The sequence below is a fragment of the Lissotriton helveticus genome, chromosome 10, assembly GCF_964261635.1.
Source record: "Lissotriton helveticus chromosome 10, aLisHel1.1, whole genome shotgun sequence".
Classification (NCBI taxonomy): Eukaryota; Metazoa; Chordata; class Amphibia; order Caudata; family Salamandridae; genus Lissotriton; species Lissotriton helveticus.
The window spans coordinates 1,180,482,842-1,180,504,979 of record NC_136071.1 but is presented as its reverse complement, the minus strand read 5'-3'; the positions used below and the strand labels follow the sequence as shown (position 1 = coordinate 1,180,504,979).

General features: G+C 46.3%; 1 protein-coding gene across 1 annotated transcript in view; it reads right to left on the bottom strand.

Moving 5' to 3' along the window:
• Nucleotides 1-4,431: 4,431 nt before the first annotated feature.
• LOC144784199 (vomeronasal type-2 receptor 26-like) overlaps nucleotides 4,432-22,138 on the bottom strand; it is a 45,352-nt gene continuing 27,645 nt past the window's right edge. The window contains exon 4 of the mRNA XM_078662857.1: nucleotides 4,432-5,339. Coding sequence (XP_078518983.1) covers nucleotides 4,432-5,339 — 908 coding nt within the window. The remainder of the gene's footprint in view (nucleotides 5,340-22,138) is intronic.

Below are 22,138 nucleotides of genomic sequence, written 5' to 3'. Positions count from 1 at the left end.
TCTGTGAATAAACCTCTGAGATAGCACAACCTGCAGAAGCAATAGTGGCACCTATTTGAAGACTATCTGGCCTTCCTGTATTACCTTCAAAATGGCCTGTCTTCTATCTTTTGGCAAGTTGTCTGCAAAGGTAGTAAGTGATTCTTAAAGAGCTCAGTCATATTGCCCCAACAAAGCTGATGCGCTAGCTGTTATGAAAGCTACAGCCACATTCACTTAGCTTCCTATAGGATCAAGCCTCTGACTTTCTCCTTCTGGTGGATCTAATTTCAGGAGAAGAAGGGCCTCTCTTTCTTACAGTCAAGACTATCACTTAGTCTGACTTAGGTTCTAGTTTCAAATAAATTGGTCCTGCTCTGAGGGTCAATATTTATTGAGAAGCCTTGTAGTAGCAGACCTGATTGTAGCTGGACTCTGGGACTCTTCTTAAGCTAACTCTGCAAAACCTGAGACCAATGGTATGATGGGTCAAATGAAAGCTTGTGGTTGCAAAGTATCAACTAATATTGTGACAGCCTATCTGGGGGCCTCCATTTATATTTTCAGCTTCATGGCCCCTCTTATCAGGACATCTTGAAATGCCATGAAATCATCCACAGAAGACATTCCTATAGAAGACGCTGATAGAGATGTTTGTGTGTAGAACGCATTGTTGAGTAAACAGGGTCTCTGGCTGACAGGTTTTTATGGCCCAGGAGAATCCCACCCAATACATATTTGAAGTGGTATCAATGCTTTGGTTTCCTAACAGTCCCTTAATGGATCAAGGGACACTATGGTGAATGGAAGCAAGCCTGTTTCGTTCTTCACATACACAAATAGCACTAAGAAAAACACACTTTACTTAAAAAGTGTTTATTTCAACCGGCCTGCCTTTGTTTTAGATGTGCTATGTGCCAACACTGGGCAGGTATATAAAGGCCCTTTTGTACAAGATGGAGTCCTTTATGTTTTCATTTTTACATCAGGCTGCTCAGGAAGAGCTTCCAGTGCAGTCTGATTGTTTTTTATTTCATCTATAATGAGGATCAGCACACAGGGCCATTACAGGAAAATGAAAGTAAAACAAGCCAATGGATTCATTTTACTTTCACTGAATCAGTGCTTGGGGGCAGATCTCAGCCTTGCTGATTCTTTTGAGAGAGGTATAGTTGGGGAAAATCTTCCGTTTCCACTGCTACCTCTGGCCAGTGGATCCCTGCTTGGAGATCACCACAGTAGTGTGATCCCCTTGCAGGGGTCTATCCAAAAGACACCTGGGATGGCATAAGCAGTCTCTTAATCAAAGGCTTGTGTTTTCTCCAATATATTTGATTATTACAGCCTTTCTCCCCCCTGCTGGGTGTATGTTGGTAATTACCCCTGATCTGTCCCCCTGGGGGTGGGGAACAACAAGCCCACTGGACACCAAGGAAAGAGTTATTTTAAAGATAAGGGTGGGGGCTGTCCACCATGGGCAAGACCATGCCCCACCACAGCAAAATAGGGCATCAGTCTTTTTGAACCCTGGTTGGCAGATGTGGGTGATTACCCACAATCCGCCTCCTGGGAAGAGGGTCAGAAAGACCACTAGATGCCGGGGCAAAGACTATAGGGTGGGGGCTACCCACCATATACACTTTCCCTTAAAAACAAAGCAGAAAGCCTTTCTGCCCTCTCTGGGAGTAAATGGGGGTCATTTCCCCCCATCTGCCACTCTTGGGGGGGGGGTGTAGAAAGCCCACTAGACACCAGGGCATATATGCCCCTTTATTTGAGGTCTCTTGCCTCAGTAAAGAGAACTCTATCCCCTCAGTAGACTTTATGGAATCCACTGGCTTCCCCTTTCTCCTGCCTGGGGGAGTGCAAGTACGCTAACCTCACCATAGTCATTCACAGCTCATAGCTATGTGACTATCTGGCATACAAGTGTTCTTAATGACCTCATGCTAATATGCTAACTGTGTCAAGCCTCTCAGCTCATGAATGGCCACCGTCAACAGGACCCAGGTCGTCACCACTGGCAACCTGGAACAGGCATGCAGGCTGTTGCTGAAGTAGACATGACTCTTTAGTTCCTAGTGAATAACCACATTGGAGGTGCGAGGAGAGGGCGAGGTCGGACTTCTATAGTAAACAAGCATATGCCATAGAACAAGATAACAATGTGTCACACAAGAGTTGGGAACTCCTTCTGCACCTTACAGAAATCCTCCCTGGTGGGACCTCCATGATAGCTACTGGGCTTCAGTGTAGTTATAAGAAACATAAACAAGTGTTGTCACACTGAAACACAAAAATACACAATACCTGGACAATAGGTGTCAGACCGTGTGCGATGATGAGTTGACTTGTCACTGGCTTTGTTCTTCACCCCTATGTCATCATGAAAGAGCAAAGTAAGCAGTGATTGTAATCCCCTTGTGGGTCTTCAGTGTCAACAAGCACTAACTCTGCTTCTGTAATGCTGCAGCACCACGATGGGACCAGCTTAGGGGATGGAGCTTTTATTCAGTTTCTTAAACACTGTGGCAGATGGTACATCCCCTTGGACAGCCATTTCGAGAGAACCAGGCAACAGCATCTCATTCTTTTGTAACTTCATTGAACATTTCTAGAAGTACCAATAGAAGCTGCAACACTTCACCTCCAAATGATATGCAGTTAATGTAGTCACTAATAGACCTCCTATTCAAATATTAATAATAATTTAATACAGTGTTGAACCCATCTTATCAGATAATCTAAGAGAAAGCACCTATGCAGGATCTGGGACTGTGTTAATCTCAAGAACATATGAAGCAATGTGCCAAGATAGCATATGGCAAATAAATCAGCCTAGTTGATTGAATAAGCCTTAAATCAAGAAGGGGCTTGAGCCTTCAAGTAGGTTTTGAAACCATGAAGGTTTATCTAATAATAAATTGCAATACGGAAGCCAAAAATATTAGTCAAAATCCACACTGAATAAATATAGGTAATTATTTGCATGAGACTCAGTCTAATACAGCAAAGAGAATGACATGAAGTAAAATCTTACAGTAAAAATATCATCAAAAAAAGAAAGTGGACCACAGTAGTGCAGTCAGTAGGAGCCTTGAAATGTTGTAAGGTCTTACTCTAGCATTCTTCAAGAACAGCATGTGATCACAGAGAAAAAATGAAAACACACATCATGGCTGCTTTTAAAATGGAGTTTGTCAAGTTTGCACCTAGTTTTCACAAGCTCAACAAAATACAGTTTTGCAAAGCGCAGTTTTTGTTTTAGCGCAAAAATATAACGATATACACAAATTTACATAATTGAAAATCATCTCTCTCAGCAGTAAAGCTTTTATTGCTAGAATGCTAAGCTGATAAAGTATTCCCTCAAGGATCACATGTTCAAGGCAGTAGAATTGTGATGTATACAAGACCAAGCTATATGTGTGTAAATGGTGGACTGTGAAAGTACCCCAGTGCAACATGACACCTGTTTGCTCGTTTTTCAGTGGATTTTCTAGCACAAACTTGAGTGCAGAATATTGGCTGCAAAAATATCAAGTCAGGAAGGGGTCTGTAACTGTATTGTCAAGGCGAGTACATTGGTAAGTCTAGATTTAGGATCATAATTACTAAGATCTCATGCAGCTCAGCGCGTCACCTCTCTGTGCTGCACTAGGTGATAGGGAAAGGGCAGGAATGCATCACACTTAACACTATTTGGTGCATTCCTGTCATTTCCCAGTGCTGGTGCACACACAATGGGCTGCCTGGCGCCAATGCAGGCCTCCTTGCACCGTGGTGTGATGGCGCCTGCATTGTAAGCTGGATTGTATTTGTACAGAAACTGACACCTTCCTGCACGAAAACGATCCCCGAGGTATTTTCCTCTTTCTATGTGGGTTGCAGAATGGAGCACAGATAGAACGAGGGAGTAACAAGGAGAAATACAGATATTTCTCCTTGTTACGCCTCATGTGAGAAGGCGAAGCATGCTGACACATTCCCAGGTCTTCCAGTAATGATAAATATGGGAATACTTCAGAATCAATGGGTGGATGCGTGGGAGCACCCGCTCTCCACCCATGGAGGGCCTTCCCAGGGCAGAGTAACACAATGCAGCGATTTGCACTATGTTGTGTTTCTCTGGATTTATCAAGCCACTCAGGGCAATGCAAGGTGGGCTTGCGTGGCTTGATAAATCAGAGGTTTTGCATCACCCTTGGGCCCCTTTTCATGGTGAAAGGGCGACGCAAAACCTACTTGAATAAGCCCCGTTATATTTTTACCTCCACACCGATGTGCTTTGGTGATATATATGTTGTCAAGATACATAGATGTAAAGTTAAGAATAGTAAATGTAAACACTCGCTTATATATACCTACATTGATGAGACCGTGCTATCAAATATTCTGTGCTTGGTATTGTTGCAGGTCGATAATTTACCACTTAGTATTGTGCCATAAGTCTCAGATGTTTACTTGTTTTCCCATTAGATAGTCCTTGGTGTTCAGCTCAGGCCTAAGGAGGATGATGTAGACTTTAGGGATGAAGATACAGCCTAGTAGTCCAGAGCTGGAAGTAAGGATGGCGAAGATCTCCACGGCCACCATGTACCTGCCCTTGGTGCTCAGATACGCTGGGATGAAGGAGACCCAGACGCTGCAGAACACCAGCATGCTGAAGGTGATAAACTGGGCCTCGTTGAAAGTAGCCGGTAACTTTCTAGCTATTGAGGCAACAACAAAGCTAAGAAGAGCCAAGAATCCCACATAACCAACCACAGCAAAGAACGCAGCGGCAGAACCTTCGTTACACTGTAAGATCATCTTCCCGATTTCTGATTTGGTGTCAGTGTCTGGAAATGGAGCAGCGAGAAGGAGCCACACAGTGCAAATCACCAGCTCTCCCAGTGAGCAGCCAAGCATCACAAAGATGGACAATCGAGGGTCTACCCACTTTCTGAGTTTACTGCCCGGCTTTGTGGCATTGAAGGCAATGATAACTGTGAGGGTTTTTGCTAGAACTGTAGAAACAACTATAGTGAAAATTATCCCAAACGCAGTTTGACGGAGGAGACAGGAAGTCTGGGAAGGGTGTCCAATAAACAAAAAACAACAGAGGAAGCACAGCATGAGGGAGAGGAGGAGGATGTAGCTGAGATGCCGGTTATTGGCTCTAACCAGAGGTGTGTTGCTGTATTTAGTAAAGATTCCCAGCACTCCAGCAGTGATGATGAAGAACAAACTTGTAATGAAGGTTAAGGCAACTCCCAGCTGATCCTCAAAGGACAGGAACTCTACCACCCGTTGAATGCAGGAATCTCTCTTCTGATTGGACCACTGGTCTTCAGGGCATGTTAGGCAGTTTGGCATATCTGCATAAAAAGAACATTGTTCAGTATTACAGAAGATGCTTTCAAGTGGGGAAAGATGAGACAGATGAATGGAATATGACACAGTGATGTTATTATGACCTGTCCTATGGCTAGTTATGCACCTGTGGGTTGGTGTACTGTCTGTGCAACATACACACTGGGCCTTGCACCTCATTAACAAAAACACATTGACCAAGCATCTCCAAAAAGGCTTCCAGGAGGAAAGTCTGAGGAACAACTGACAGCTTGCGATGGACACTCTCCAACCCTTGAGCGTGTTAGAAAATCCTTCACAAACATAAGAGTACTTCCAGAATATTTTTTAAGTTACCGGCTGGCGGTTCATCCGCTAAGGTGGAATAGCATGTCCCCACTGCTCATGGAGCAGTGTTGTAAACAAAATATTAAAATGATAATAACTGAAGTTATTCTCATTTTATTTTTTGTATGTTCAGGCAAAGGCAGGGTGGGGCGGGTCTTGGCTCCCCTGACATCGGGTAGGAGTGGTTGTGCACTCTGTAAAGTGCTCATAAATGTTTGACCGGCCCTCTCGGGCCAGCCAAACATTCATGCGCTCTTTGTATGTGTGCCATGCAGGCTGCATTACAGCCTGCTTGCAGAACATGGCCAGGTCCCCATTCCCTAGCTGAGCGCTGAACCGCGGTCCTCAGACCAATAACAATGCAGCATTGTGATTGGCTCAGGGGAGTCTGGGTGCTTACCAATTACAAAGCTGCATTGCAGTGTTGTGATTGGCTGCAGGGAGCCTGGGTGCTTCCCAGTCCCCAAAAGAGACTCTCTTAATGTGGTGAGATGTCAACAAGATCAGGTAAGTGTTTTTTTCATTTTTTATTCAAAACCCCCAGCCGTACCGATACCTTACTGGCCGCCACTGGCTGTAGAATGTGCGTACACTCTTCCTGACTACATAAAAGTATGCATGAATGCATAATGGTCTGTAATTGGGGCATGCAACAGGAAGTTTCTCCTTTTCACAGAGGCATGTCCTAAAGCAATAAAATAGTATCTCGCTTTGAATGTTTATAATGGAAGGTATATTTTTACTGATACTGCTGGTTTTGAATTTCTGCCCCTTCTGCTACATTATGTGACTATCCCAGTTTTTCAATCTAATCTCCTGACCTTATGTACAACTCATAATCATAAACCTCACAGTCCCTCCACTGCAGTAGGTACACAATCTTGAAATGACTCCTCTCCTTCTTCTGGAAACCCCAATACCTCAATTCACAGCTCTCCTTTGCATGAAATAACATTCCCACTATAAACATTGAACCCCTTAATAGGTAAATATCTTACTATAAACCACAAACGTCTAAAACTTTTTGGACACTGAAGAAATGAGCATAGCCAAACTTTGTATTTTTGCCAATCTGTTAAATTTTCTCAGACACAAGTGACTTAATAAACCTCAGCAACAGTGTCATTTCATTTGGCCTCTCTCAAAATGCAGTTAGTCCAACACACATAGATGGGCACACATTGCATCTCATATTCACAAACTCTTCTAACCTACAGAATGAATCCACCATGTCTCAGATCTGGACAGACCATTTCTCTATCAATTTCCATCTCCATGTTGGAGAATCCTGAACCTCAAGACCGCGTCACCTAGAAAGGTCGGACCATGGAGAGAGGTGTCTCTACAGTCCTTTACTTTAGATTTTACTGCTTCCCTCCCAACCGCTCACAGAGATATTAATCTTTCTCTTAAAGATTTTGAGGAAGCATTACCCAGGCATTAGAAATCATCGCTCTCGAAAACCTTATCCACCTCTAAACTTAGGAGGACATGTCTCCCTTGTTCTCAGAGTCTCTAAAGGCAGAACAAGCAGTCTGTAGAAAGTTGGAACGCAAGTGGCAAAAAACTAAAACTTGTGCGGGCAAACTCACTAAGCAGCCATAGGCATTTACCATAGAAACATCAAATTAACTAGGAAGTCCCATATAGTGAACAGAATTAACAACATTGGAAACACGCCAAAGGAATTATATATGATTGTAAATTAATTTACCAAACGTTTGACATGTACCTAATCTATACCAGCATCTCAGTCTCTTTGTGATGACATTGCCAATAGTTTTGAAGAACAAATTTCAAAACTTTATGACACTCTGTCAAATGATCTCACACAGGGATGGCGGCTTCACCTGCCTTTTCATTGTCTAATTAGCCCATTCAATATCAAATCGGGCTCGCCGGAGGATTCTGCTCCTCCTTACATCATGGCGACCTTGGCCCCAGCACTCCTTTCTACTATTATGGATTCATTTAATCATCCCTGAATATGGAAACCATTCCCAAGCAATGGAAAGGAGCACTGGTGAGACCTATTGTAAAGAAACCCATGGCATATCCTTCAGACCTTGCAAGTTATAGACCAATATCACTTCTTCCTTTTATCAGAAAAATTATGGAGACTGGTAACAAACGGGTGATGTCTTTCTTGGAAACCCAATTGGTGCTAGACCCTTCCCAATCTGGGTTTTGGGCTTCCCATAGTACAAAAACTGCATTGGTGGATGTTCTGGACACCATTAGACTCTCCCTGGATGAAGGCCACCCTGCCATGCTGGTACTACTAGATCTATCGCCGGCATTCAACACCATATCAGAAGATAGTTAAACTACGTTGGGGGTGCCCAGTTCACAAAGTACAGGAAGCCAAAGTTATGTGGAAAAGTCACTTCTTTATTGGAACAATTGTTTTGCTTTAAAAATCAATCAGATCACAATATAAGTCAATGAGTTTCGCTCCCACACTGAGAGCTTCCTCAGGGCGCAAACAATAGCAGTCGGTCCGATCGCAGTTCCCAAAACAGTTAGTATGTCAAATGATCTCGCAATTCCAATTGTAGTTGGACCAGTATACAATAATAAGGCCTGCCGTCATCCAAGTAGTCCTGGACGTTTAAAATATCAAGTTCGGTTCCAGGGGCTGGTGACGACTGTGAGTCGGCTCAGAATGGTCTCTCACAGATGCCCCGCCCTGTGGTTCCAACAGTAAGCGTCCACAGGCAAGGATCGGCGCCACAGCAACAGAATAAAATCATTCAGAACGAAACCCCTATTAAGTCATGAGCCGGAACATCGGGTGCAGGCCACGGTGATAGCTAGCAGTTTCAGGCACCATTTGCGTCACTATATGGATGCACGGGTAGTAGTAATTTCAGAGAATGAGTTTGGATGATATCACTATCGAATACTAGTCTTGGCCACTGCATGTATTACATCGCGTAGTCCATCGTCCCGAGCCTGGAGTTTCATTATGACATTGCGTGTTGTTCCAGTGCATACATTTTTTATTTTAAAAAGGGCCCGCTGTTGCTTTTAGCATTCTACACCATCTCACATTCTATTCTAGTCCAAAGACTGGTTGAGGTTGGTGTTGGTGGAAAAGTTCTGAGTTGGCCTTCGACAGGGGGTACCTCAGGGCTCATCTTTGAGCCCCGCCCTTTTCAATGTCTATGTGGCACCCCTGGCCTTAGGTGAAAAAATCTTGTGGGTTCGAAGTAACTACATATGCGGACAGCACACCACTTATAATACCAATGGGGAAAAATCCTGAATCTACTAAAATCAGTTTCAGGGAATGTATGAAGAAATTAACCCTCTGGATTTTATCCAATTGCCTTCAATTAAACACAGGAAAGACTGAAATTCCCCCTCCTTTTGGTCCTAAGACTGGTGGCCGCTGGAACTGGGGCTGGCCCCTGACCCCAAAAAGTTTGTTTGAAATCTTGGCATACTGATTGATGATTTCCTCTCTCTGAAAGAACAAGTAAATCCCATCTTTGGGTCCTGCTTTGAAATTATGCGACTGTTCAGGAGAGCTTTTTAATGGCTACCTTTTCACTCTTGGAAATCCATCACTCAGGCACTTATTGTAAGTCACCTAGACTATGCAAATGCCCTTTTGGTAGCTACAAACAAAGCTCCCCTAGCCAAACTTCAGGTGGGATAAAACACAGCTGGCTGCCTGATCTTCAATTTGCCTTCCGTCTCCCCAGCGGGCCCCAAATGGGCATTTATGCATTGGCTCCCAATCAAAAAAGCGCTCCCTTTTTAAACTCCTCCGCCTCGTACATAAGTCCCTCTTTGTGAACAATCTACTCTATCTATGAAAGAAGGTACAGTTTCATACACCAATGTGCAACCTCAGATCCAGTGGGCAACTCTTACTTCATTCCCGCCATATCGGTACTGTCAGATATGGGGAAAGATCCTTTACATATTTGGCCCCATCACTGGAACAAGTTACCTTCGTACATACAAGAATGACCGAACACATTTAAAAAAAATCCTCCACACCTGGCTCTTCTAATTCCTTTTGGTATTCCTGTCCTGTTTTAGAGTGCATTAGCGCTGAGAGATACTCTTGGAGATAATTTGTTTGCTCTTTATAAATACAAATAACATTTCACTAACTTGCATTATCCAACATTTTACTTTTTGTTTCTGCCACACTTCTTGAAAATGGGACTCTGTTGGTGGAAACATCTTCAGTGTTACAGAGATGTAGTAATTCATCTCTGGTGGGCTGCATTGGCCTCAAGATTCGGGAGTCCCATAACTCTCAATGAGTCTTGCAAGGTTCCCTTCTCACAATGATCCTGTGTACAACTGTTTGCTATGTTTTTATTAGAAGCTCCTGCCATTACTTTGATTCATGTGACCTCAAAGCAAAACGGTACCTTCTGAACTGTTGAATGTGCCAAGGCATGGGAGGGTTCATCTATCTAAACATAACATTTTTGATCTCACCAAAAGGAAGCATAGGGAGGTGACAAAGAGGAAGGCAAGAGTCACAGGGACCGTCATCTGCCAGGTGATGCCCCGCAGAGGAGTAACAATATCTCTGGCCTCATCTGAGTAGAGACCAAGGTCTTCTGGTGAAGGTCATCCTCATTATAGAGGGAAATTAAAAAACATGGTTGTTTGGTCAACTTTAGTTTAAATGAGTTCTATTAGGTTAGGTATTTTCTAGACCAAAGAGTGCTTTTAAGAGGTTGTGATTTATTTTACTTTCCAATTAGAACTAATATCTCCTAGAGTGTTTGACTATTGGAAGTACAAACGTACTTGGTTTGACAGATGTTGGGGGCTTGGGCCTATCCCTTAGCCACAAAGGTGGGATGCTCTCTTCTGCCTGGTGTACCAAAAAGGCTCCCTTCACAAGGGAGTGTTTGAGGCATTTTCTGAATTTATTGTGGAAATTAATGTATGGTTTTCTTGAGTAGCCTGGGCCAAGTCTCATGTGGAAAGCAAAGAGGCAGGTAGTGTAGGATTCAACCCACTCAATGTAATACCATTAACTCCTTCCATGCGGGGCACATTCCCCCGCTGTGCTGGGGGGCGGGGGGCACGTACAGCTCCCCGGTGCGCATGACAAGGTCAGCTCGTCATGAGCCACGGCGCTACGGTGCTCATGACGAGCTGAGCTCGTCATGGTCACACCCGTTCCCATGGAACGCTCAGCACAGCAGGGAATCACCAGCGTGCGAGCGTTCCACGGAACGGGCGCAGTCATGACGAGCTCAGCTCATCATGAGCACCGGAGCGCCGTGGCTGACGAGCTGACCTCGTCTTGAGCACCCAACGGGTTAAGAGATAATAACTTAATACCCATACAAGAGATAAATACCTTAAGGAGCATTCAAACAACATTAAACAAGTATTTGCAATGCAAGACGCCTCAAATTTGTGAGAGTTCAAGCTATTGGCATTGAACGGGACAATGCCTTTTATTTATCTTTTTTAATAATTTAACACATAAATAAAAGGCATTGTCATTTAAAATGCCAATAGCTCAAACTCTTGTAACTGTGAGACCTATTTCATTACAAAGAAGTGGCCGCCATTGTCCCGGACTGCTTGGAAAGTGAAAGAGCGCACCGCTTGCTGAATGTTGCAGAAAAGCATGTTGTGCCTACATTAGGAGAAACTACTGCTTACAAACGAAATAACAAAAAACACAGTTGATGGACAGAATGTAAAACAATGTCATACATTCACCCCAGTACAAGGATCTGGGCCTAAATCCATCGTTTTTTTGCACTCCACACCACCCTGGGTCAGACACTGGCTATATGCAAATCAGCTCTGACCCTGTGCCTCATGGGAACAGTCCAGTCCGAACTACCAAGCCATGTCTTTCCCAGACCGGAATCAAGCATCCAAGGACCGGTTTCTGGCTATCAGCCTTCATCAGCCTGGATAGCTTGACTCCAGTGGTGTGGAGAGCATGGGACTCACGTCTGAGCATACCCAGCCCACTCGGGGTGAAAATTGCAAAAACACAGTTGAAGGACAGAATGTAGAACAATGTCATACATTCACCCCAGTACAAGGATCTGGGCCTAAATCCATCGTTTTTTTGCACTCCACACCACCCTGGGCCAGACCCTGGCTGTTGGACCTGCGATGAGCAAGCCCAGCACAAAGGGGGTAGCTTGGCTCAAGTGACAAGGCAAGTGAAGGCTGTAGTGTTAAGCCGGCTCTGACCCAATAATAACTCCTTGTACATCCACACCAAAAAGAAGGACACCACACCACTGCTGTAGAAAAATACGATTCCTTTATATAAAAGTTCTTTGTTGTAAATAGGGTTGACTGGGAAAGCACATATACATTTCTTTTGGTCATACAGTTCTGGTAATAAATAGTATTAATAAATAGAATAACTTAAGGAATGAGCATCAAAATAAATATCAGAATAAATATCAGGATAAATATCAGAATAAATATCAGGATAAATATCAGAATAAATATCAGAATAAATATTGGTTCATTTAAATAAACAACCACATGTTTCTTCTGGTATCGCTGCCACCAATTAAATACTTTAGAATCATCACATGTGCAATACGTTTCAAATGGGAAAGATAACTTTTACAGTTTATGCTGTTTTCAATGACCGGGTATACGGCTTCTCTGAGCACAAAATAAGGTTTGGGACTCTTTAATAATTATTCAGGGCGTATGCGCGTATATCTAAAAGGCAAGGAAACACAGTAAATACATCATTTGCACTCGGCGGTCACCGGGATAGGATCTCTGCTTTTGCCGGTGAAGTCTATGCGCGCCTACGGGCTTTAGCACCACTAGAGCACAGGCGGCACCAGTTCAAAGTCTTTAGACTGACGAACGGGCTGCCGGAGAGGTCACACAACCTTTGCGCACAGTCAAATGAATGCCGGTTCACAGTTCCTTCACAACCCTGCATTCACTATGAAGAAACGGGCCCACCTCACATCGGCTGCAACATCGGCTGCAATCAAAATACGATTCAGTCGGGCACAGCACTTCTCTCGTCAGCGACGGGGCTCTCAGGGGCTCCACGGACCTCCCTCCGACTTCCGCATACAGGGTGGTTCCCGCCCACAGCTACAGCTCCCGGGTCACTGGGGAGTGGCAGAGACGCTAGTCCCGCCCAACGAAGGCCGGCCTTTCCCCGCCCCGGCGCACCACCTCACCTTCAATCTGCGCAGGCAGCGCTCTACGCTGGTGGGGCTCGGAGACGTCCGAGCTCCCCTCTAGAGGCACCTGTCGCGAAGGGGGCTCAGCTGACGATCACGGTCGCGGCGAACTTGCTCTCGCCTCGCGACTCGATAAATCGATCACAGTTCACCACCGGGGGGAGGCGGGGAGGCACACGAATCTGGCCACAGTCTTTGGGGGCAATGAGGTACTCGCTGGGCAGGCGCTGTAGGCGCTAGATCACTTCTCACGTAGCTGACTGGAACGCCAGTCAGACACAACGCCAGCAACCCTTTGCTGCTCTACTGCCTGCGCTACCAACCACCTCAGGGGTCAACAGGGCAGGTGTCAATCTGGTGTCAAGTCTGGAATCTCTTCTTCTCTAGTCTAATCAATCTTCATCTAAAATGGCCGCCAGGGACTGGGCCTTATATAGCCAGTGCCCTGGGGTACTGGCACGAGCCAGAAGGTTCTAGAACCTTCTCTGGCTGTGACAATGACATGGCACTCTTGAGGGGTATTTAGGACACTCACAGCCACCGTACTGGGGTTCTAGAGCAGCCATTTTATGTACCTGAGGAAAATAAAGGAATTCCTGTCAGAAATGCGCGCCAAACAAAGGGCGCCAAAACCTCAAAAGGCCAGGGTTCATGAAGGCTCCAATGGGAGTCACTTCACATGAGGAAAAAGGGTGTCCACCATTTTAGGTTCATTTATACAGGTTGACAACCCCAGTTTGTAATGCCACAGGTTTGGGCCAGGCGCCTTGTAAATAGGTGCCACAAACCTTGTGAGCAACTGGGCATCAAGGAACATCTAACCCCATGAGACAACACATAAAAAGTCCTGGTAGACAAATAAAAAGCGACAAATTTTGGGAGGTACAGGGGAACAAAAGAAATCATAGTGGTGAGGGGACTCTCAGAAGCAGACGGGTCTAACACGCGTCCCCCCCAGCTGAAAGTGGGGAGAGCTACCCAACCCCTTGGGAGTCCTCAACACTAAGGCGGAAATACCTGGAGAGACCGTCTGCATTGGCGTGGTCAACTCCGGGCCGGTGTTCCACCCGAAAGTCCATTCCCTGTAGGGAGATAGACCACCTCAACAGTTTGGGATTTTCCCCCTTCATTTGCATGAGCCAACGAAGGGGTCGGTGGTCTGTCTGAACAAGGAAGTGTGAACCAAACAAATATGGTCGCAGCTTCTTCAGTGCCCAGACCACCGCAAAGGCTTCCCGCTCGATGGTACTCCACCTCTGTTCCCGGGGAAGCAGTCTCCGTGACAGAAAGACCACGGGTTGATCCAGACCCTCTTCATTGAGTTACGATAGCACCGCCCCAATGCCAATGTCGGATGCATCTGTCTGGACAATGAACTCTTTTGAAAAATCTGGAGCCTTCAGGACTGGAGCTTTACACAATGCTTGTTTCAGAGTGTCGAAGGCTCGCTGGCAAGCCTCCGTCCAAATGACTCTCCTGGGTTGCTTTTTGGCCGTGAGTTCTGTAAGGGGTGCCACGATAGTGCCATACCCCTTCACGAATCGTCTGTAGTAACCTGTGAGGCCCAGGAAGGCTCGGACCTCAGTCTGGGTCTTGGGGGGTTTCCAGGCCATGATTGCCTCAATCTTCGCCTGAAGGGGCTGCACCGTTCCCCGGCCCACCAAGTGTCCTAAGTACACTACCGATCCCTGTCCAATCTGACATTTGCTGGCCTTGATCGTCAAGCCAGCCCGTTCCAGGGCCTGGAGAATGGCTTGCAAGTGCTGCAAGTGATCCTCCCAGCTGCTACTGAAGACAGCTATGTCATCCAAGTAAGCAGCAGAGAATGACTCCATCCCGGTGAGGATCGGGTTCACCAGCCGCTGAAAAGTGGCAGGAGCGTTCTTGAGCCCAAAGGGCATGACGCAAAACTGGTAGTGTCCATCAGGTGTGGAGAAGGCTGACCTTTCCTTGGCTCCATTAGACATAGGAATCTGCCAGTACCCTGCAGTGAGGTCAATGGTACTGAGATATTGGGCAGCTCCCAACCGGTCAATCAATTCATCCGCCCGAGGGAGCGGATGAGCATCCGTTTTGGTTACCGAATTTTGTCCTCGGTAGTCCACACAGAATCTCAATTCTGGTGTGGTGCCAGGTGGGGCAGCTTTAGGAACTAACACCACCGGGGTAGACCAAGGGCTACTTGAAGGTTCGATGACTCCTAGCTCCTGCATCTTAGCTACTTCGCTTTGGATACTGGCCTTCACCTTGTCAGACAGCAGGTAAGACTTTGACTTTACAGGTGGGCTGTCCCCTGTGTCCACGTCATGGGTACACAGGTGGGTCTTACCCGGGACAAGGGAGAACAGAGGAGCGAATGACCCCAAGACCTGGCGACATTCCTCCTGCTGCTCAGAAGTCAGGGTTGGTGAGAGTTTCACTCCCTCCACTGACCCATCCTTTTCTTGAGACGCAAAAAGGTCGGGGAGAGGCTCTGTGTCCTCTTCCTCCGATCCGTCAGTCACCATAACCAACATGACTTCGGGCCTCTCGTAGTGAGGCTTGAGGCGATTGGCATGTAACACCCGATGCGGATGCCGAGGGGTCTTTACGTCCACCAGATAAGTAGACTTGCCCTTCTTCTCCAATACCTCATAGGGGCCTGTCCAACGGTCCTGGAGGGCACTCAGCTCTCCAGGCTCCATCACCCACACCTTCTGGCCAGGCTCCAACTCCACTGGGTGAGCGTTGTGGTCATACCACGCTTTCATGACTGCCTGACTGGCTTCCAAGTTGTCAGAAGCTTGCTTCCACAACTTTGCCATTTGGCTTCGGAAGGCCAGCATGTAGCTCACCACATCCTGGGGAACTTTCCGGGGAGATTTTTCCCAGGAGTCCCTCACCAGGCTGAGAGGTCCACGTACAGGGTGCCCGTACAAAAGCTCGAAGGGGCTGAAGCCCACTCCCTTTTGCGGCACTTCCCTGTAGGAAAAGAGCAAACAGGGTAGGAGGACGTCCCATTTCCTCCGCAGGCTTTCGGGTAGACTTCTGATCATACCCTTCAAGGTTTGGTTGAACCTTTCCACAAGACCATTGGTCTGTGGGTGATAAGGAGTAGTGAACCTGTAAGTCACTCCACACTCCTTCCACATGGCCCGCATATATGCTGACAGGAAGTTGGTCCCCCTGTCAGACACAACTTCCTTGGGGAATCCCACTCGGGTAAAGATCCCCATCAGGGCCTTGGCCACTACTGGTGCAGTAATGGTTCTCAGAGGAATTGCCTCTGGATACCTTGTGGCGTGATCCACCAGGACCAGGATAAACCTGTGACCCGATGATGTAGGTGGATCTAGGGGCCCAGCAATGTCGATGCCCACCCTTTCAAAGGGGGTGCCAACGACAGGAAGTGGTTCCAGGGGAGCCTTCAGCTTCGTCCCTGTTTTCCCACTGGCTTGGCATGACACGCACGACCGACAGTATGTGTCGGACGCCACCCTCATTCGAGGCCAATAAAAGTGGGGGACAAGCCGGGCAAAGGTCTTGTCCTGACCCAAGTGTCCTGCCAAGGGAATCTCATGAGCCAACTCTAATAGGAAGGCTCGGTAACACTGTGGGACTACCAGGGCCCGTGACAATCCGTGCACTGGCGCCCTGGGTTCTCTGTAGAGGAGACCATCCTCCCAGTAAACACGATAGTTCCCAGACTCGTTACCTGCTGCCTGGGCTTCAGCCTGTTGCCTCAGACCCTCGAGGGTGGGACATTCCCTTTGTCCCTTGCTCAGTTCCTCCCTAGATGGTCCTCCTTCCACTCGCCACTCAGCGGGGATAGGCAAGTCCTGCAACGGAACCATGTCCTCCTCCGCGGACTCCGGGTCCACCTCCACAGGCGGCCTATCCGTCTCACGGGGCATGGACATCGAGGCAGGCTCCTCCTGTCCTCGAAATGTTCCCTCATTAGCAGCTGGGTGGGCCATTGTTCCAGGCTCCAACCCACGCGACTTCTCCTCCCGAGCAGCCGCAGACCTGGTACTCACACAGGCCCAATCAGGTGTACCCAGCATCTCAGTATGAGTCCGGTATTCCACCTCCTTCCAAGCATTGTGCTCCATATCATTGCCCAGCAGACAATCGACTGGCACGGCGGGGCTTACGGCAACTCGAAGTGAACCTGCAACCCCTCCCCACTCAAAGGGAACCTCGGCCACAGGATAGTGGCCCATTCTGCCGTCAGCCATCGCGGCTGGATGAAGTACGCCTGGAATCACCTGCTCTGAGGACACCAGATGACTCCTTACCATAGTCATACTGGCTCCTGTATCTCTCAGAGCTTCCCCTCTATGGCCATTGATGGTGACCCATTGCCCATACTTGATAGTATTTGAGGGCACCTGGATCTTTGGAACCACCTCCCGATCACCCAGGGACACTAAGGTGACACCCGCCCACTCCCCCCCCTTAACTAAGGGCATCTCCTCCTCGAGCGCTATACTAGCGACTCCCGGGGCCTTTCCTCCAGTGGGAGGGGGTGGTCTCTTTGGGCATTTCACGTCTCCCTTATAATGTCCAATACCACCGCACTCATAGCAATGGATAACCCTTGGCTGCTGACTCTGGCCAGGATTAGGGTTCTTCTGCGGGTTAGCCTTAGAAGTGGAGAAGAAACTTTTCTCCTTAAAGGTATTTTGGGGGCCTTTGGAGAACTCCTGCTTCTTGTTATCTCCCCCCTCTTTCTTCTGGGGAGCGCCCTGTCCGGACTTCTGAGAATCTCCTCCCGTCCCCTTCGTGGACACTCGGGTACTTGCCCAAATGTCCGCCTCCTCAGCAAGCTTACGGGGGCAAGTAAGTTTGCTGTCTACCAGGTGTTGCCTCAGCTCGGGAAGACATTTCTCGAGTAGATGTTCCTTGAGTATCAGGTCGTACAACCCTCAATAGTCCTCCACCTCATTACCTTGGACCCACCCATCCAGGGCTTTCTTAGCAAAATCCAGGAAGTCAACCCAATTCTGTGAGTTCAGCTTGTGGCTGCCCCTAATCCTTTGCCGGTATTTCTCGGGGGTCAACCCAAACTTCCTGATGAGCGCCACCTTCATGGCGGGGTAATTAACCTGTTCCACCCGGTCTAGGGCCAATAGGGCATCCCTACCTGTCGGAGGCATGTACCGGTATAATCCACCACCCCAATGCTTCTCATGGATCCCATGGGCTCTTAAGGAGACCTCATAGGCTGCCAGCCACTTGGCTATGTCGTCTCCAGCGGTATAACTGGCGACTACGTCCTTGGGTAAATGGGGCCTGGGCTCCCTGGCAAATTCCTTTGACTCAACACCCTTCGGAGTGATGTTAGGGGCCTGGAATTCGAGTTCTCGTAGCTTGAACTCGTGTTCCATCCTTTTCCTTTCTATCTCCAGCTTGGACTCATGTTCCAACCTCCTCCCCTCCCTCCTTTCTTCCAACTCCATTTTTGCTATTTCCCACCTTAACAGTCTTTCCTCTCTCCTGTCAGCTAACTCGGTTTCTGACAACCCTCTCGATGACACACTGCTGCCCTCCCGTGAGGTTGCCTTGGGGCTGATTCACATCTCACCCACCCCCGGGGGACATTCCGCAGTCCTATCAATGACAGTACCTCTGTCCGATTCCTCCTCCTCCACCGTTCCCTCCGTGTTTCTTCCACCCATGCTCGCAGACTAGTACGGAGCTCCTCTCTTTTGGCCCCTCGCCTGACAAACACTCCCCTCTCCTGACAGAAATCCTTGAGCTGTGCCACAGTATAGGTCTCCAGCTCTGACATTTCGAATTCCATCTTGTCAGTGAAAAGTGTGGACAACCACCCCGAAGTAGGTGACCAGGATAAGAACTTTGAGGGTCACTTCCACCCACCTCCAGGAAAGAATTTGGAAAAAGCAAAACGTTGAATTTGAGGGCCGCTAGGAGAAAACTCCGGGTGTGTACCTGTGGTGCACACTGAATTATTATGGGGTACAAAACAAGCACGGCTCGCAATCCCACCCGCTGAGCACCAATTTTATGTTGGACCTGCGATGTGCAAGCCCAGCACAAAGGGGGTAGCTTGGCTCAAGTGACAAGGCAAGTGAAGGCTGTAGTGTTAAGCCGGCTCTGACCCAATAATAACTCCTTGTACATCCACACCAAAAAGAAGGACACCACACCACTGCTGTAGAAAAATATGATTCCTTTATATAAAAGTTCTTTGTTGTAAATAGGGTTGACTGGGAAAGCACATATACATTTCTTTTGGTCATACAGTTCTGGTAATAAATAGTATTAATAAATAGAATAACTTCAGGAATGAGCATCAGAATAAATATCAGAATAAATATCAGGATAAATATCAGAATAAATATCAGGATAAATATCAGAATAAATATCAGAATAAATATTGGTTCATTTAAATAAACAACCACATGTTTCTTCTGGTATCGCTGCCACCAATTAAATACTTTAGAATCATCACATGTGCAATACGTTTCAAATGGGAAAGATAACTCTTACAGTTTATGCTGTTTTCAATGACCGGGTATACGGCTTCTCTGAGCACAAAATAAGGTTTGGGACTCTTTAATAATCATTCAGGGCGTATGCGCGTATATCTAAAAGGCAAGGAAACACAGTAAATACATCATTTGCACTCGGCGGTCACCGGGATAGGATCTCTGTGTAGTGTAGTTCCTATCTTCCCAATAGGCTCTGCGCATTGGAATAATACCTACAGCAGTAAAGGCCTAGACCAGACGTTAACTAGGTCTACTACTGTCGATACTAGACTTAATTTTTGGGTTTGCCAGCTAAGCTCAGAGTTCGCTAGAAACTTTCTCGAATGTTCAGGAAAGAATTACCTCCCCTGATTAGACAAGAAGGGATTTAGTTTCTGACAACCATAGAACATGACAACTTTGCTCTCCCCTAATCAAGAGTCAATCTCAAGAGTCGTGTGAGCACAAGGCAATTATTTTACTCAGTCAGTACGTGCATTCTTAGTCTCATCAGAATGTAGAGAAAAGGAAGAGACGGGCGTGTTCAATAAAAAGGTGTTATTTATTGATCAGTCTCTTTTCTCATACATGAGAAATGGATCGATATTATTGCAATACTTATAGTTAAGTAAAGTGCATACATTAAAAGCAATAGTATAAAATAATACTGTAAAAACATTGATATGGTTTCTGAGCCATAAGATGTTTTTAAATGATTAAAATATATTTACATACACATATACATTTGACTAAACGTACTCAACTGGTGTTTCTAAATACGCCTACCCCGTGTACCTGACCTAAGTCTAATGCGTGGGCGGGAATAGAAAGTTACAGTTTAAGTTAAGTTTGTTTTTGCCAAGTGAATAACTAAAGAATTCTCTGTGAGGGGTTATTCAGTTCTGTACCTGGAAGTTAGGATGAATGAGGAATGGTATCTCTTTCTCTGCTCTCGATATTCCAGGCGGCCTGCGAGGGCTGCCCAGAAGCGCCGGTGCTGGGTCTCTCGACTTGAGATAGCAGCGCGTCTCTCAGCGCGTCAGGAAGGCGGGGCTGCTGCCAGCGGGGTCTGCTTCTGCTCTCGGCTTCGGCAAGTATGGCTGCTCCGTCTTGTCACCACGCGTGTGTTTGCATAGGGCAAGGTCGGCAATATTTATACCTTAAAGGTGCCGGGATTGACGTAAGGATGGACATAGGTACGTCAATAAAGATGTCATACGACTTGCTCGTTAGCACATTCTTTACTAAAGTTCTCTGTGAAATCAAAACAATGGCCGCACGGATTATCCAGGTTGTCATAGGTTTGATTTGTTATGAGAACGTCGTATGCCTTATCAGGGGCTGGAGGAATGTCGCTTGTCTAATTAGATCTCAAGCGTTATGACCTAATCAGATAACACGTTCCTGTGCCGTAGTGTGACTGCGTCAGATAACGGTATCTGCATCATGGGGGCTTGTCTTGCCTCATGGGCTGACTGTTAGTTAACTTGATAGTTAGTTTAACCAGAATAGGGTCAGGAATAGGGGGATCAATTCAGAACCTATAGGAATACATGACACCCACTCCACGCTACCTATGGTCATATCTACTAATCTATGCATAGTATAACATAGTACAACATACTATAGAGTATAGTGTATACCTTACCACCCCAAAATACATAAATGCATTTCGAAATTTTCAAATATACTGAAAAATTGCAGTCATATATATTGTATGCACTTAAGCTATGAATTAAATGCAAAAATAAACACGCATTTTTATGCATTATTGCTTATTGGTATATGAGAATAAACATGAAATGGCTCTTAATATGGCTATACAGAAAGGAAGGTCGAGACCATTTCATCACATAATAAAATATTTGTGAACATACCAGCGGGCAGCTAAAGTCTATATAAAGTATCTAAAAATAGAAATCTTAGTTCTCTAGGAATAGTTTCTTACTTTAAGCAGAAGATCAGTGTCCCGGAAAAAAATATAGGAAGAAAAATATTTTAGGGGCTTGCTGAAAAAATTGCTGTCCGTGAACTGGATTGTAATTGTTCATGTGACTTTATTTTTAAAGTTGAAGGCCGAATTCAGGGAACGCCGTGTGCGAGTTTACTCAAAAGTCTCTATTTCTGTTCTGGAGAGAACATCATATCATTCAGGCTTTCGAAAAAACTGTCAACAGCTTCATGGGAAAGTTCCTCTAGGTCGGAAATAGGTGTAACCATGCATTCATGCGCATGATTGTCTCCATTGACATTCTGATTTGCATCACTGACAGAAGGTCGTACCTGTTCGATGCTGCTTTCATCTTGAACTTCACTACCCTTCAATCGTAGTGGTGAAGATTCCAGGAATGCCGTCATCAGGATTGGCAGCCTTTGAGGGCAGCACAATGCGTGAACCTTGGTAGGAACCAACAGTGTATCTGCATCCACTGGCGCATCCGATTGTAGCGTCAGACAGGTGTCTAACACGCATTCTCCTCCGCATAGCAGACACCTTAGTACAGGTAAAGCACACCTTTGCCACATTGGTCGAAATGATAGAAACCAAGTCATGTTCAGGTCTCTAAGCCGGGAGAGTCCCAGGATTTTTGATATCCGGTCCCGGTATCCAATGGCTAGGATCGTATCTTCCATTGTCGCGAGAGTTTGATCTGTGACATGGGTTGCCATAACGAAAAATAAGGACTAGGAATAGGATTCCTGCAATTAGTCCCAGGATCAAGGGAAGTCCGCCAAAAATCGAATGGACGAAATCTGGAAAAATACCCAGTATGGCTTTGAATGGTGTTAATGCCATCGAAAATACTGTCTTAAATACCCCTG